Raw genomic sequence first — 13,276 nt, forward strand, 5'->3', positions numbered from 1 at the left:
GCTGATTGAGTGAATCAGATAAATTAAATGACAAGTTGATAAAGCACAGAACCTGACACAGAGTCAGCCATCAATAAGTGATAGCTACATCACTACCCTATCAAGCAGCTCTTCAACCACCAAGACTCAGGTTAAGAAGGTGCTGCTGAAACCGCTGGGAAAAATCACAAAACTTCACCTGGAGTAAACCTGTGTCTGAAAGAATTTAATGAGGCACCCCAGTGACGCACAGAATCTCGATGGAGTATACAGGGATTCTGATTCCACAGACAGGCAACTTTTAAGACATTTCAAGCAGTCAAGAAAAGAAGAAACATTCACTACTTTTCTTACGTGCATATGATATTAGATCAACAATGCATCTCTAACTCTTGAGGAGTTTACCTGATGACCGGAAGGAGCCGACCTGTGTCAGGTGAATTCCTACCCCAGCACCACCCTTCACCACTGTTGTTACTGACTTAATTACGTGTCTCTCCCAAGAGGCTGTCATCTCCTTGAAGATAAGGACCATGTGTGAGCTGATTCTGCACTCCCACTGCCTGGTACTGAGTGGAAAACAAAGCAATGTTGGTGGAGCGGTGACCCTCACTCAGAATCAAATATGCCAAAAGGAAACCGTGGGGGGTTTTCAGTCCCACAGGGGCAGTCCCCATGTCAGTGAGGTTTGCAATATTTTCAGAAACATATCCAATATTTCTAAGTCGATGTAATTTTGTAAATTTTTACTTTGGAAGTCCAAAGCCAATAGGCCCATGTTTCCCTGGGTATGTGCCTGGAATCAGAGTACACTGCCACCAGGTGGCAGCAATTCCATAGTCACATCCACGAGGTTCCTCAGGTAGGGCTTTAAACCAGGGTCTTGTTTTTCCCGGTTTGTTCTCCTGTGAGGTGGGGAGGCTGGGGAGATTTGGTGTTCTGAAGTGCTCTCACTGCTTGGGCATCCTTCTACCCCACCCCCAGGATCTGGACCTCTTAGTGGTGGCTCCAGTTCCCCCCATAGAGGAGGCCGACTTGGGGAACGTGTGCATGCCCTGGGAAAGCGGACCCTGCAATCTGGAGCCGTGACAGGTCTTTCTGTTCTTGCCCTGAAAACACACACTTGAAAGACAATGACGAGTGAGAGTGGCGGGAATCTGGGGCAGGGAAAAATGTGATTTCCTGCAGGAGCCCCCCTCCATGCTCCAAAGACTGAAAAGATAGAAAATAAAAATTTGAGAGGAAAAAAAAAAAATCGAGTGGAAGCACTTCACGCTTCAGAGAGAACACAGGGCTGAAGTGAAGACAAATAGATGTTTAGAAAGTTGTAACAGACCACGGAATGCAAATTGCCAGGGGACAAAGAAGGCAAGCTGCTGTGTCGCTTCAAGTTCTTGATGAGAAACTTAATTTACTGGATCCACAATAAAGGCCCTCGGTTCCGAGTTCAAAGCCTCCCCCTTGGGCTGTGGGGCCCTGACTTGTCCTGCCCAGCGCCAGTGACATGGAGGCAATATGAGGAACACCACTGGTGTTCCTGGAGCCCTCGCTGTGTGCCAGGCCCTGGGCTGGGCACCAAAAATGAGGACTAGAAGAGCTTTCACGTTCACGCGCACACTTGCTTCATAGCTGCCGTGTGCGGTAGGTATTCTTACCGCCATGGCCAGGTGAGAGCCTGGAGCCCAGAGAGATAAAGGGACAGGCTGAAGGCCACCCGGCTGCTCGTGGCAGAGAGTGACTCAAATTTCCTTCTCTCAACACCAGATTCCACAGCTCCCCAAGCCCCCTCTCTCTAGAGAGCAACCTGACAACCACAGTATATGCTACGTCACCATAATGTAAAGTCACACCAGCGCTGACGAAAATTGTCCTTCATTCAAAAAATATTCCCTGAACTCTCACTGTTGGCAGGCCCAGTTCCAGGGACTGGAGATCTCACAGTGAACGTAACAGATCGATTCTCCGCCCTCATGAAGCTTACATTCTAGTGAGTGGAAGGCCTGATAGAAAATGGGCAGTGTCTGAGAGGTTGGCAGGTGTCAAGGAGAAAACCAAGGCCAGGAAGTTGGACAGGGTGCGCAGGTGGGTGGAAGGGGGTGTGACTGTAAACAACGTGGTCAGGAAGCCCGCACAGAGACTACAGCAAGAGGGTGTGCGGCCCTTCAGACCGTAACACAGCTTTCCTGGCTCTCTCTCTAGGGACCTCACGGTTATATACGGATTTACCACGAGGAAGACACTCTCCTCAGCTCTCAGGCCCCGCACAGCTGAGCTCGCTTCACAGGCTTTCTGGAGTTCTGGGGCCTCACTGGCTAGGGAGACAGGAGGAGGGGGCCACTAGGAGTGCACCCACCCTCTGACTCAATCCAGCCTTCATGCGGAATCCCTGCCACACAAGCCCAGAGGGGCAGGAGGGCCTCTCGAAGGGAATGTCTCCTTGTCGAAGGCCCCAGGCGGTTTGCACCAGTCAGGCACCCCGTGTCCCTTTAGAAATGTAAATGACCAGCAAATGTGTGTGTCTGAGCCCCTGTAAGCAAAAGGGAAGGGGAGTTGGAGCCGCACTGGCATGGAGATGATGGAGAGGCCTCCAGGCTGCTGGAGCTACTCATCATTCTGGTTGGGATGGGGGTGGGGGGGGGCGTATCCTAAGGCAGGAAGGCAGCCCGGGACTCTCTTCCTCTTGTGGGCCGTTGTCTTTCCTCCCCCTGCTGACCTGCACAGGCCCCAGGTCCCAGACTTCACGAAACCCAAACACGTTTGCAGAGGAGTAAAGGTCTGATGGTAACCTGCAACCCACGCAGCCATCACTGGAGTCTCAGGGGCAGGGCTGCCCCTTCAGGCTGCAGGAGAGACAAGGCAATTAGGGGTTCTGTCTCAAGCCTGCTGCATCAGCGATCAGCCCTCCCCAAGGCCTCCTGCCAAGTAAGCCCCTGAGACGGCAAGAGAAAGTGATGGCATGAATGCAGGCACTTTATATCAGCTGGAATGTATAAAAGGCTTGAGTCCTTGACAGATTTTGGCACAAGGACCATTACCAATAACAAATTGCTACGTTCTTCTCAAAAGAACAAAAGAAAGGATGAGAAGCTCTGATCTCGCCCAACTCCACTTCCCTCTTCTTAAAGGGAAAGAAATTCAGGTGAGGAGAGGTGAGACTCTGCCCTCCTATACCAGACTATGGGCTCCTGGGGGAAAAGGGGGAGTCTTATTCACGCTGCACACTGTGTGCCTGGCATACATACCCATGAAATAGGCATTTGTGGAATAAACTAAGGAACAGCTTTGCTGGGCTCTGGCAGCAGATGAATGGCACACAGGACTATGGGACCCCTGTCCTCATGGAGTTTGCAGACTAGGGAGGACTCCCAAGGAATGCTCATTTCACCCCCTGCTGGCCCTCAGTTCACCTAAGACCACCCTCACCCGCAGGGACAGGATGGTGCAGCCCAGGGGACTGATGGGGTTCAGTGGCCAGAAATCTGGAGTTCCCCTTCTGACCAGCCCTCTGACCTCCTGGGGCTCCCCTTCCCCAGTCATCACTCCTTTCCATCTCTCCACGCCAGGTGGCTCCAGAGTCAACTCTTTAGTCCCTCGTAGCCAAGGGAGGCCTGAACACTGCAATTTTCAAGTCAGCCCCAAGGAAGTAGGGTGTTCACACTCCCAGACCAGCCACACCACCAAGCCTGGTGAAACTTCCTGGGGACACTCCTCCCTAGTGCAATTTACGTGCAAACGGGAAACTAAGTCAGGATGATCACTCAGAAAAAGAAAATGTGGACTTGCTAAAAGGAGAACACTAGTAAGAGACACAAGACCAAGCCTTTTACCGACCTCCTGATAAAATATTTCTAGCCGGCAGCTCTCCTGACCTACTTTCTCTAACTTTGAGAGCCGTGCCTCAGTTGTCTCGAGGGGGAGCACATGGCTATCAGAAGTCCTAACACCCAGGATTTTTCTCCAGCCCTTGGCTGCACCCCAAACAATAATAATTATGAAGACATGTTTTTGACATGGTTAACGTCCTGGGTTTTTCCCTAACGCACATTAAAATAAATATATAACCATAAAAGGAAAAAGAAATTCCTCTGTCAGCTGGGTCCTCATACTTTCACAGCCACCTAAGGGGGCAGGCAAGTACAAGCTGTGAGCCTCATTCTCTAGAAGCAGGGACTCGGCCCCACAGAGGTGAGGAGCTTGCTTGCGGCCACACCACCAGTAATGGGAGAGCAGGAATTGAAACCTCTGTCCTCCTGCTTCTCATGGTGTGGGGTATGCACAAATGGGAACAGTTGGAACTGGGTGGTTTCTTAAGACTTTACTTCCCTTCAGTTAGGAATTCTCCCATCCAGAGACCAGGAACCCTAAAGTCTAACTGGGTTGCTAAGTTGCTGTGTGGCCACAAGCAAGTAAGTCAGCCTCTCTGACCTGGATCTGTCTGTCTGTCAAGTGGATATTCTAGCTGGGGTCCTGTGATACTACTGACCTGTTCACAGGCTGCCTTCCCTCGGTACCCTGAGACAAACCTTGTGTGACGCGCCAGCCACCAAAGTTTGAGGAGCCGTCAAGACCTCTCTTTGGACTCCACATGGCTGTACACCCCGCCACCAGCTTTTCAGCCCTCGGAGCAGATTGAGAGCAGGTTCAAAGCTGCTCGCACCTCCCTTTCCAGCCATGCTGGGCCCTTCCTAGAACACACTGCGCCTTCCAAACAACATCTGCTACATGGAGCCTTATTTTCCTTTCCCTTTGGAGTCACTATCTGTATCTCTGCCCCAGACAATCAGCTATCACTGTTGCTTTTGGAGATACACACATATACAAAAGAAACATACACAGAAACACAGACAAACACACATATGAGGTCGGACAATTAAGTTCATGAACTTGTTGCAATGCTGTTGCTAACCTTTTTTGATATCAGAGGTATTATTCATTATGCATTTGTACCAACTGGACAAACAGTTAACCAAGTTTACTATTTGGAAGTGCTGAAAAAGCTGCGTGAAAAAGTTAGATAACCTGAACTTTTCGCCAAAAATTCATGGCTCTTGCATCACGACAATGCACCCGCTCACACGGCACTGTCTGTGAGAGAGTTTTTAGCCAGTAAACAAATAACTGTATTGGAACACCCTCCCTACACACCTGATCTGGCCCCTAATGACTTTTTTCTTTACAGAAAGATAAAGGAAATATTGAAAGGAAGACATTTTGATGACATTCAGGACATCAAGGGTAATACGATGACAGCTCTGATGGCCATTACAGAATAAGAGTTCCAAACCTGTTTTGAAGGGTGGACTAGGCGCTGACATCGGTGCATAGCTTCCCAAGGGGAGTACTTCGAAGGTGACCATAGTGATATTTAGCAATGAAGTGTAGCACTTTTTCTAGGATGAGTTCGTGAACTTAATTGTCTGACCTCATATACACACATTTTCTGGCCATCACTGATAGAGAATCAAAAATTAGTACAGTTCACAGATCTGGTGAGTTAGAGGTTTGCAGACATTTTGCTAAGGCAACAGAACCTTTCTTAGGAACAGAACCTTTCCTCTAAAATCAAAATAGCTCTGGTTCTTATATTCATTCAGCAAACATTTATTGAGCACCTACTGTGCACCAGACACTAAACTAGCCAGGGAATTGGGACACAGTGGTGGGCAAAGCAGATACAGACCCTGCTTCTGAGCTGCCTTCTCAGGGAGGCCTCCCTGGCCATCCTGTTGGAAATTGCAGTCCTCTCCCGCCAGCACTCTTTCTTTGCTGCCACACTTTGTCTACATGGTCTGGGTCACCATCTAATGGACTGCATGCTTTACTATTAAATTTTGTTTACTGTCTTCTTCCCCAACTAAAATATAAACCCCATGGGACAGGGATCACTGTTTTGCTGACTGACTAGTGCTATACGCCCAATACCTATGCTAACTAACACAGAGCAGGTACTCAGAAAATACCTGCAGAGCAAATGAACGCACATGAAACAAACAAGTTATACACATAATACATATGTATACAATTATATAAATATTTCACTGGAACATGATAAGTGCTTTGGAAAATAAGTACAGACTCCCGGGGAGTGGGTGCATGTTTGGCAATTGGGAAAGATTTGCCTGACAGAGTGATGTTTAAACTGAGTCCTAAAGAGTAAGTGCATGTTAGTCAGACAAGGTAGAGAGGGAAGGTCTGAGGAAGTGAAAAGGAGTATGCCCAGCAGGCAAACAGCATGTGCGAAGATCCTGAGGAAGAAAGGAGGCTAATATCTGGAAGGAACCGAAAGAGGGGGACAGTGAGGGATGCTGTAGCAAGAAGGCAGCTCCTGAAGGACCTGGGAGGCCTCACCATTTGGATCTTATTCCAAAGACCACAGGAAATCCCAGAAGGGATTTCAGCAAAGAAGTGCTCATCAGATTTTATATTTAAAAAAAACTCACTTTGCGGCTTGGTGGGGAGTGGCCTAGAGGGCTCAAGAGCCATTTCTGGAAGACCAGTTAGGACACTGTTATAGTTTTCAAATGGGAGATGGTGGTGGCTTGGACCAGGCCGGTGGCAGCTGATGCAGAGAGCAATACGGACGGAGTGGGGGTCAAAGCCCAGCTACTATCCCCTCTCAGGTGTCTGAGAGTTGTCCAGCTCAGGGGTCAGCAAACTCTTTCTAGGAAAGGCCATATAGCAAATATGTCAGGTTTTGCAGGTGTGCAGGAAAGAGTAACCATAGCAGGCTGTTGTCGCTCTCCAGGAAGGCCTGCTTGCAGGGTCGTCTCTTGACTGGTCTTTGGGAAGTTGGCTAAGATGCTCCCTAAGGTACAACAAAATGATTCGGTTGCTTTGTTTGCCTGGGGCCCTGAGTTTTGCTGTACCAGCCTGCCTGGATTGTTTGTACAGCAATGTGATTTATGGTGAATACCTGCTTTCCTTCTTCGAGTCTGGAATTCTGATTGATCACGCAGGTAGAAAGCACCATGTTTCCCCGAAAATAAGGCCTAACCGGAAAATAAGCCTTAGCATGATTTTTCAGGATGACATCCCTTGAACATAAGCCCTAATGCATCTTTAGGAGCAAAACTTAATATAAGACCCGGTCTTATTTTTGGGGAAACACAGTACCTATGCACTTAGGAAAACACCCCTATTAAAAAACTGGACTCTGAGTCGCAAGCAGGCTCTGGTGTGGGGAAATGCTACCCACATGCTGCTGCATTTTGATGCTGGAAGGAGCAAGTCCCATGCAGCCCCTCCCGGCAGGAGAATATAGGAAGCCTGTGGTGAATTCTTCTAGGCTCTGCATGAAGTGTGTTGTTCTGATGATGGAAATAAACCACATCCAAGAGTGTAACTGCTTCTGAGTCCTGTGAGTCCTTCTGGTCACCGAATGTGTGCGTGTGCGTGCGTGTGTGTGTGTGTGTGTGTGTGTTGGATATAACACGGGTGGTATCTCCATAGGACAGCCTTACAGATAAGAACTGGCCTGGGAGCTAAGGCCCAAAAGGAAGGAGATGGTAGGAAAGCAGGATGATTCGGGCAGACGATCTGAATGGTGAACTCCTGGCTTCACCTTCGTTCTGGGTGTGGGTGGTGTGTTTTTACGTGCACGTGTGTACAGGCTCCAAGGTCAAAGGTGTTGAACAGGTTTTCCCAAACTTTTCTGATCATCAGAATCCCCTCGGAAGCTTCTTAATAGAAATGAGGCCCAGGTGCCATCTCAGAGCCCTGAAACTGAATCTCCAGGGGTGGGGCCTGGAGTCCGCATTTTAATATGTTCCCAGTGTACTGATGCTCAGCCAGGTGTGGGAAATGGGTGCTACTTGGGACTGACTGACCTTAGGGACCGGGATAAAGAAGGCTGTGAGCAGAGGAAAGAACAGGAACTCTGTCCCGGATTAACGCAGAATTTGTATATCTAACAAAGATACACAGACCAGTGATTTTTGGAAATATGTTTTCCAAAACTGCTTTTCCAACAGAGCCTGTGCCATTAGGCAAGGCCAACAGTCAGGAGCTAATTTGCTTCTTCCTAGGGATTCTGCCTGCAATTCAGGATGCTGGTGGTGCCCCGTGCCCGGGGCCCCTCACGGCACGGCAAACCGAAACAGAAATGAGCCCACGTGGCCACTCCACCCCGTACTCAGTGCGGTGACATCAGGTACATCTCAGTGGCACTACGTAGCACTCCACGAACGTTTCCACCCAATTGCTCCTAACAGGGCGTGGCCCGAAGCCTCAGACTGCAGACTTGAGATTTCTTGCAAGCCCCGTGTTCTACCGAATGCAGATTCCACATTCTACTGCATGATCCGTCTGTGTTTGTTTTAATAGAAAAATGGGTGCCTCCACACCCATTCAAATATCTTTGAGCATGTTACTTCACACGTTGGAATTATGTGGGGACCTCTGAAAGATACTGATACCTCAGACCCAGCCCGAGAAAGTATAATTTAATTGGTCTAGGTTGTGCTCTGAAGATTGGGATTTTCTAAAGCGTCGTAGGAGCTTCTAACAAGTAGTAGAGGTTGAGAACGCCTGCGCTGTAAGATGCTCTGTTTTCATCTCTTGTCTAACACACCCCAGGCTCAGCACCATGTTCCCACTTCGAGAAGCTTACATAATAAATATTCACTACCTGCTATTCGGAATAGCCAATGCCTTACCAAAGACAACTAATAGGCCAGTCAGTTTTCACCAATTATATCTTCCTGTGAGTTACCCCACAAAGAAAATCAATCACCAACAAAGACGCAGTTTCTGTCACTGAGATGCACGGCTGGCAAGATCTGTGATCTTGGGTGGGGGGGACAGCATGTTTTATTTTCAATAACCTTTAACCAAAATATAGCATTTCCTTCAAGTATGACGGCAGGCAACACAGTCCTGTAAGCAATAGAAAGCCCAGATATTTTCTTACCATGGTATAAATATCTCCAAATACCATTTATTCTCATTGGTGCTTTGAAATCATGGAAATTATTGGACCTACCGCCAGATGTTGCTACCTAATGTACTGACAAAGAAGCACATGTATTATTACGATGCCACAAACGTCTTTCTTAATGTTTTGGTGATTGTATTTCAATATATCTGATTTACTAGTATTTAATTTGTGCATTGGAAATTATGATTCTGAGAAGGGGTCTACGGGCTTCCAATTGCTCCACCAACCAGCCAGCCTCTGTGGCCGGCATTAGGGGCAGGCAGAAGGCTTCCCAGTGGTGGCGCGCAACTGTGCATTGAGCAGACGACTCTTACCTGTGGGTCCGAGAGCCGGGAGAGGTCAGGGTACAGGTAGAACTTGACGCCTTCGGACGCCCCAGGCAGCGTGACCCCTCGGATCAGGAGGATCAGAAGCATGACATAGGGGAAGGTCGCGGTGACGTATACAACCTGCCCAGGAGAAGAGAGAGACAAGGATGAAGAAGGGGGCACAGAGGTGGGCAACATGGCAGACGCCTGTGTCTCACTGAGCAAAGGGCTTCCCAGAGCAGCCAGGAGAGGTGAACCCCGAACACAGATTAGGCTCCTGTCTCCTCTCTCGCCACCACCTCCTTAAGGGCTGGATCTTTCAGTGAATATGTTGAGTGCCTACAATGGTGCTTGATATCACTGATTTTCAAACATATTGGACCAAAACCCACAGGGAGTAATATACATACCACAACCTGGTACATACTGAGCTGAAACCGGACGTTTCACAAAATCAGTCACGCTTACATGTGTGATACACTCAGTATGTTCTATCACATTCCATTTCATTTATATATCACACTCTATTTCATTAAAAAAAAAAAAAAAGCTTGTCATGACCCTCTAAGATTTGTGTCATAATTCACCAACTGGCCAAGATCCGCATTTTTGAAAAACACTGCTTTTAATGAAAATCAAGTTTTCATAGCCAAGGATAAGAGGGGACAGGATAGAAAAGGGAAGAGGGAGCTGTGTGGGGCAGGAGAGCCCCGGTGTTTTGCCTGGAATCATTTCAGTTTGGTCTGCTTGGAGGCAGGTAACTGGAGCTAGTAAACCTGACAGGCCTCTTTCGCCCATGGATTAAGAGGAAGAATAAAGACAGTGAAAGAAACAAAATTTTCCCTGAGCTTCCTCACAAACAGGTGCTTAGAAGGCCAAGGACGTATCTCCACAGACCACTGGAGTCCCCATCCTGCGGGCCATGACCCCATCCTGAGCCCTGCAGGACGCAGTGTCCCTTGCAGTTCCGATTTTGTTCTCCTTTGTTGTGACAATCTCTCCTCCAGTCACTTGGTGCCTTCCTCTCGGTGGGGCCTGCCTGTTGTATTTGTTTAGATCAGCAACTTGCCAACATGTGGGGGCCACGGACACTTCCGAGACTCTGATGACAGCTATGGCCCTTCTTCTCCTCCCCCCGAGAGTGCACAGACACGGATATGTGTACAAGTTTTTGGATGGTTCAGAGATTCCAATTCCCCAGATTAAAAAAACCCTGTGCTCTAAGACCTACAATCTTAATTCCTCCAACGCTATGGTAGCCTCTTACCCCTTTCCAGCCTAGACTTCCTTTTACCAGTGGTACAGCTCTTCACGCCATTCATTCATTTATGCATTTACTCACTCGTCCACCTACTCACGCACACACCAGAAACACACTCCTATGTACCAAGCACTGAACTGGACCCTGGGACGTACAAATAAGAATGAGCCACAGGATGGACTTCAAGAGGTTTCCCCACTGACAGAAAGACAGACAGGTAATGCATTATGTAATCAGGGGAGTGGGAAGGATGGTAGAGGACAGCGAAGAGAATAGCTAAACAGAGGGGAAGTCAGGGAGGGCTTCTCCAAAGAGGTGGTCCAGGTGTTGGCCTGTAAAGGATGAGAAAGAATTCAGGACATGGGAAATTGGGACAGAAGGAAGACGAGAACAAATAAAATCCCACTACATGCCAGGCACTTTATATATAATAAAAGAAATGGCTATATTTATACAGCATTTCCTCTTGCATTTTTTTCTTTTGCTATTCACTTTATTTTCATATAAATTAACACCCCAGAAAAAGCAAAATAGAAACACTCAAGTATTGCACATAACAATCTTTGGCTTAAATGCCCTATTATTTCATTGAAGAATGGTTAAGATACACACCGGAGGGATAGAAGGGACAGAAAGATTACAAAACAACCCACCATTATTTCTTTGCATGGAAACTACTAACTGTACAAAAACTAAGAGGCTGCACTTTATACAAATACAAACATACATCATTTGGTTGATAAGTGACAAAACAGCAATTTGAACCCAGCCCTCAAAAATAAGAAGTAAGAACGAGCAGGGGCTAGTGTCAAGGGGTCCGGCTGACCCAGGCTGGACGGCTGGATGGCTTCCTCCAGACACTGTCCCTAACCTACAGTGATGGCACAGTCCTCAGCCCACTCACAGCCCCGCCCCACCAATTCAGCATCCCTGTTTCCAAATCAACCATCTGCTCCATCAACACGTCAGAAGTCAGTATAAACAGTCTCTCACTAACATGTAAGAGGGTGCCAAAAAAATGTATACATATTTTAGGAAAGGAAAAAACTGTAATAAAATTGTAATACTCAATATATACCGATAACAAGAGATGAATACAAGTCGTGTATACATTTTTTTTGGCACCCTGGTATAACATAATCCAGAAAAGGTGAACACAAGTCAAATATATAATAAGGAGGCCAACAGTTGATATTAATAATAGTAAATTAGAGGCCAGCAGTCAACAGGGTTGATGGTACCTGCCGAGAGAACTAACAGGGCTATAAAATCACTGTTTCCCTTAGCTTTGTAAGCACAGTCTATCATAGATCTTTAGTATTTCATGTAAATCCTTAATTCTCTTCCTTCAAAATGAATCCCTCTGGTCAACCAGTTTAAGTCTATGAAAAGTCAGGCTAAAAATTGATTGCTTTCATTGAATAAATTCCACTTTTGTCTCTGTTGTATGGCAGAAGATTAATTATGCAGAATGCCCAGGACCTGGTTAATAACGCTGGAGTTCAATTATCTTAACCCCCAATGCTCACAAAACTTATGGAAAAGAACTATACCATGTAGGACCTAAGAACAAATGAAAATCATAGACATTTGTCTTTCATCTGTGGGACCACTTGGATGTGACTAAACTCATCGGTCATGCTCTGCCCCAGTCTGTTTTGAGTGGACTAAGCCACTGGGGTGTCATTAAGGGGTCACGTATAACCTGGCCAAATGCACCCTCACCGTGCCCCTGGCAACATATAGAGCAGAGTGTTTCTCAGTGACCACAGTGGCCTAATTTATTAAATGGCTGCCGATGATTTTGAAGCAGTTCCATTGTTTAGAGTTCTAAATGGAGGCTGTGCTTCTACATTACATTTAGGGGTATTACACTCCTTCCACTGGTACCCACAGCTTGATTTTCACACTCCTTCTATAAAACCGTAAGGGAAATAAAATATGCAGGTGAATTACCCAAAGACCACAGTGCAGACGATGAGTTAGGCTGCCAAAATGGAACCACTGGCTGGCAGGCGGTAGCTAGAAAAATTCCTTTGCAAGCTGAGGTTTGAGAGCCTCCAGTCAGGATACAAAAGGTTTAGGGGCACCACGATACAAAGCACACAAGTAGAGAGGGGTATGAAGGTTCAAAATGCAATGCTGAGCATAGCCTGTATCTGTCACTGGTCCCAGCTCTCCTAAAAGCCTCTTCTAACTTGTTTCTACCCTCAGCCATACCAGACACTTGGACACAATCTTTGGTTTTTCCTGAGAACCGCTGCAGACTGTCCAAACAATACAGATCTTGTCCTAGAGATTGTACATAAACTGCATGCATGCTGCCACACCCCTCCTGTGTTCACAGCAGACATCGCTAATTGATCACAACACTCTTTGCCGATACGCCTGGATGCAGCCTCACAACCCTTCACACAGGCAGCCGCCAAAACCAGTTGTGAAGCCCCCATAAATTGGCTACCCCTGATCTCATCCACTTTTCACTTATTCATTCACAGTTTCCTGCGGGTCCTTTTTCCCTGTCCTCAGAATATTAGACCCAGGTGTTGTGCTCAACGAAAGAACAACTGAATGTGTGATGCATGACACCCACGGAAGGAGGGTGAACCCAGAAAAGGAGGCCAGAGAGACAGGCTGGAAGAGTCTTTGTGAAGGGATTCAGCCTCTGGCTGACAATGGGATTGGAGCTGGGCCCTCAAAATAAGTAGGAATGGGAGAGGCTGAGTCCGGTGAGGAAGATGTGGAGGCAGCCAAGGGTGTGGAAAAGGGCACAGAATTTCGTCCTTTGGGATG

At 47.3% G+C, this 13,276-nt stretch overlaps 1 protein-coding gene across 2 annotated transcripts in view; it reads right to left on the reverse strand.

Annotated features, from left to right (window-relative positions):
* SLC6A11 (solute carrier family 6 member 11) overlaps positions 1-13,276 on the reverse strand; it is a 127,966-nt gene that overhangs the window by 60,157 nt on the left and 54,533 nt on the right. For both annotated transcript variants that reach the window (XM_033132496.1, XM_033132495.1), the window contains exon 6: positions 9,229-9,363. In XM_033132496.1, coding sequence (XP_032988387.1) covers positions 9,229-9,363 — 135 coding nt within the window. The remainder of the gene's footprint in view (positions 1-9,228; positions 9,364-13,276) is intronic.

This window comes from Rhinolophus ferrumequinum, chromosome 17 (assembly GCF_004115265.2).
Source record: "Rhinolophus ferrumequinum isolate MPI-CBG mRhiFer1 chromosome 17, mRhiFer1_v1.p, whole genome shotgun sequence".
Classification (NCBI taxonomy): Eukaryota; Metazoa; Chordata; class Mammalia; order Chiroptera; family Rhinolophidae; genus Rhinolophus; species Rhinolophus ferrumequinum.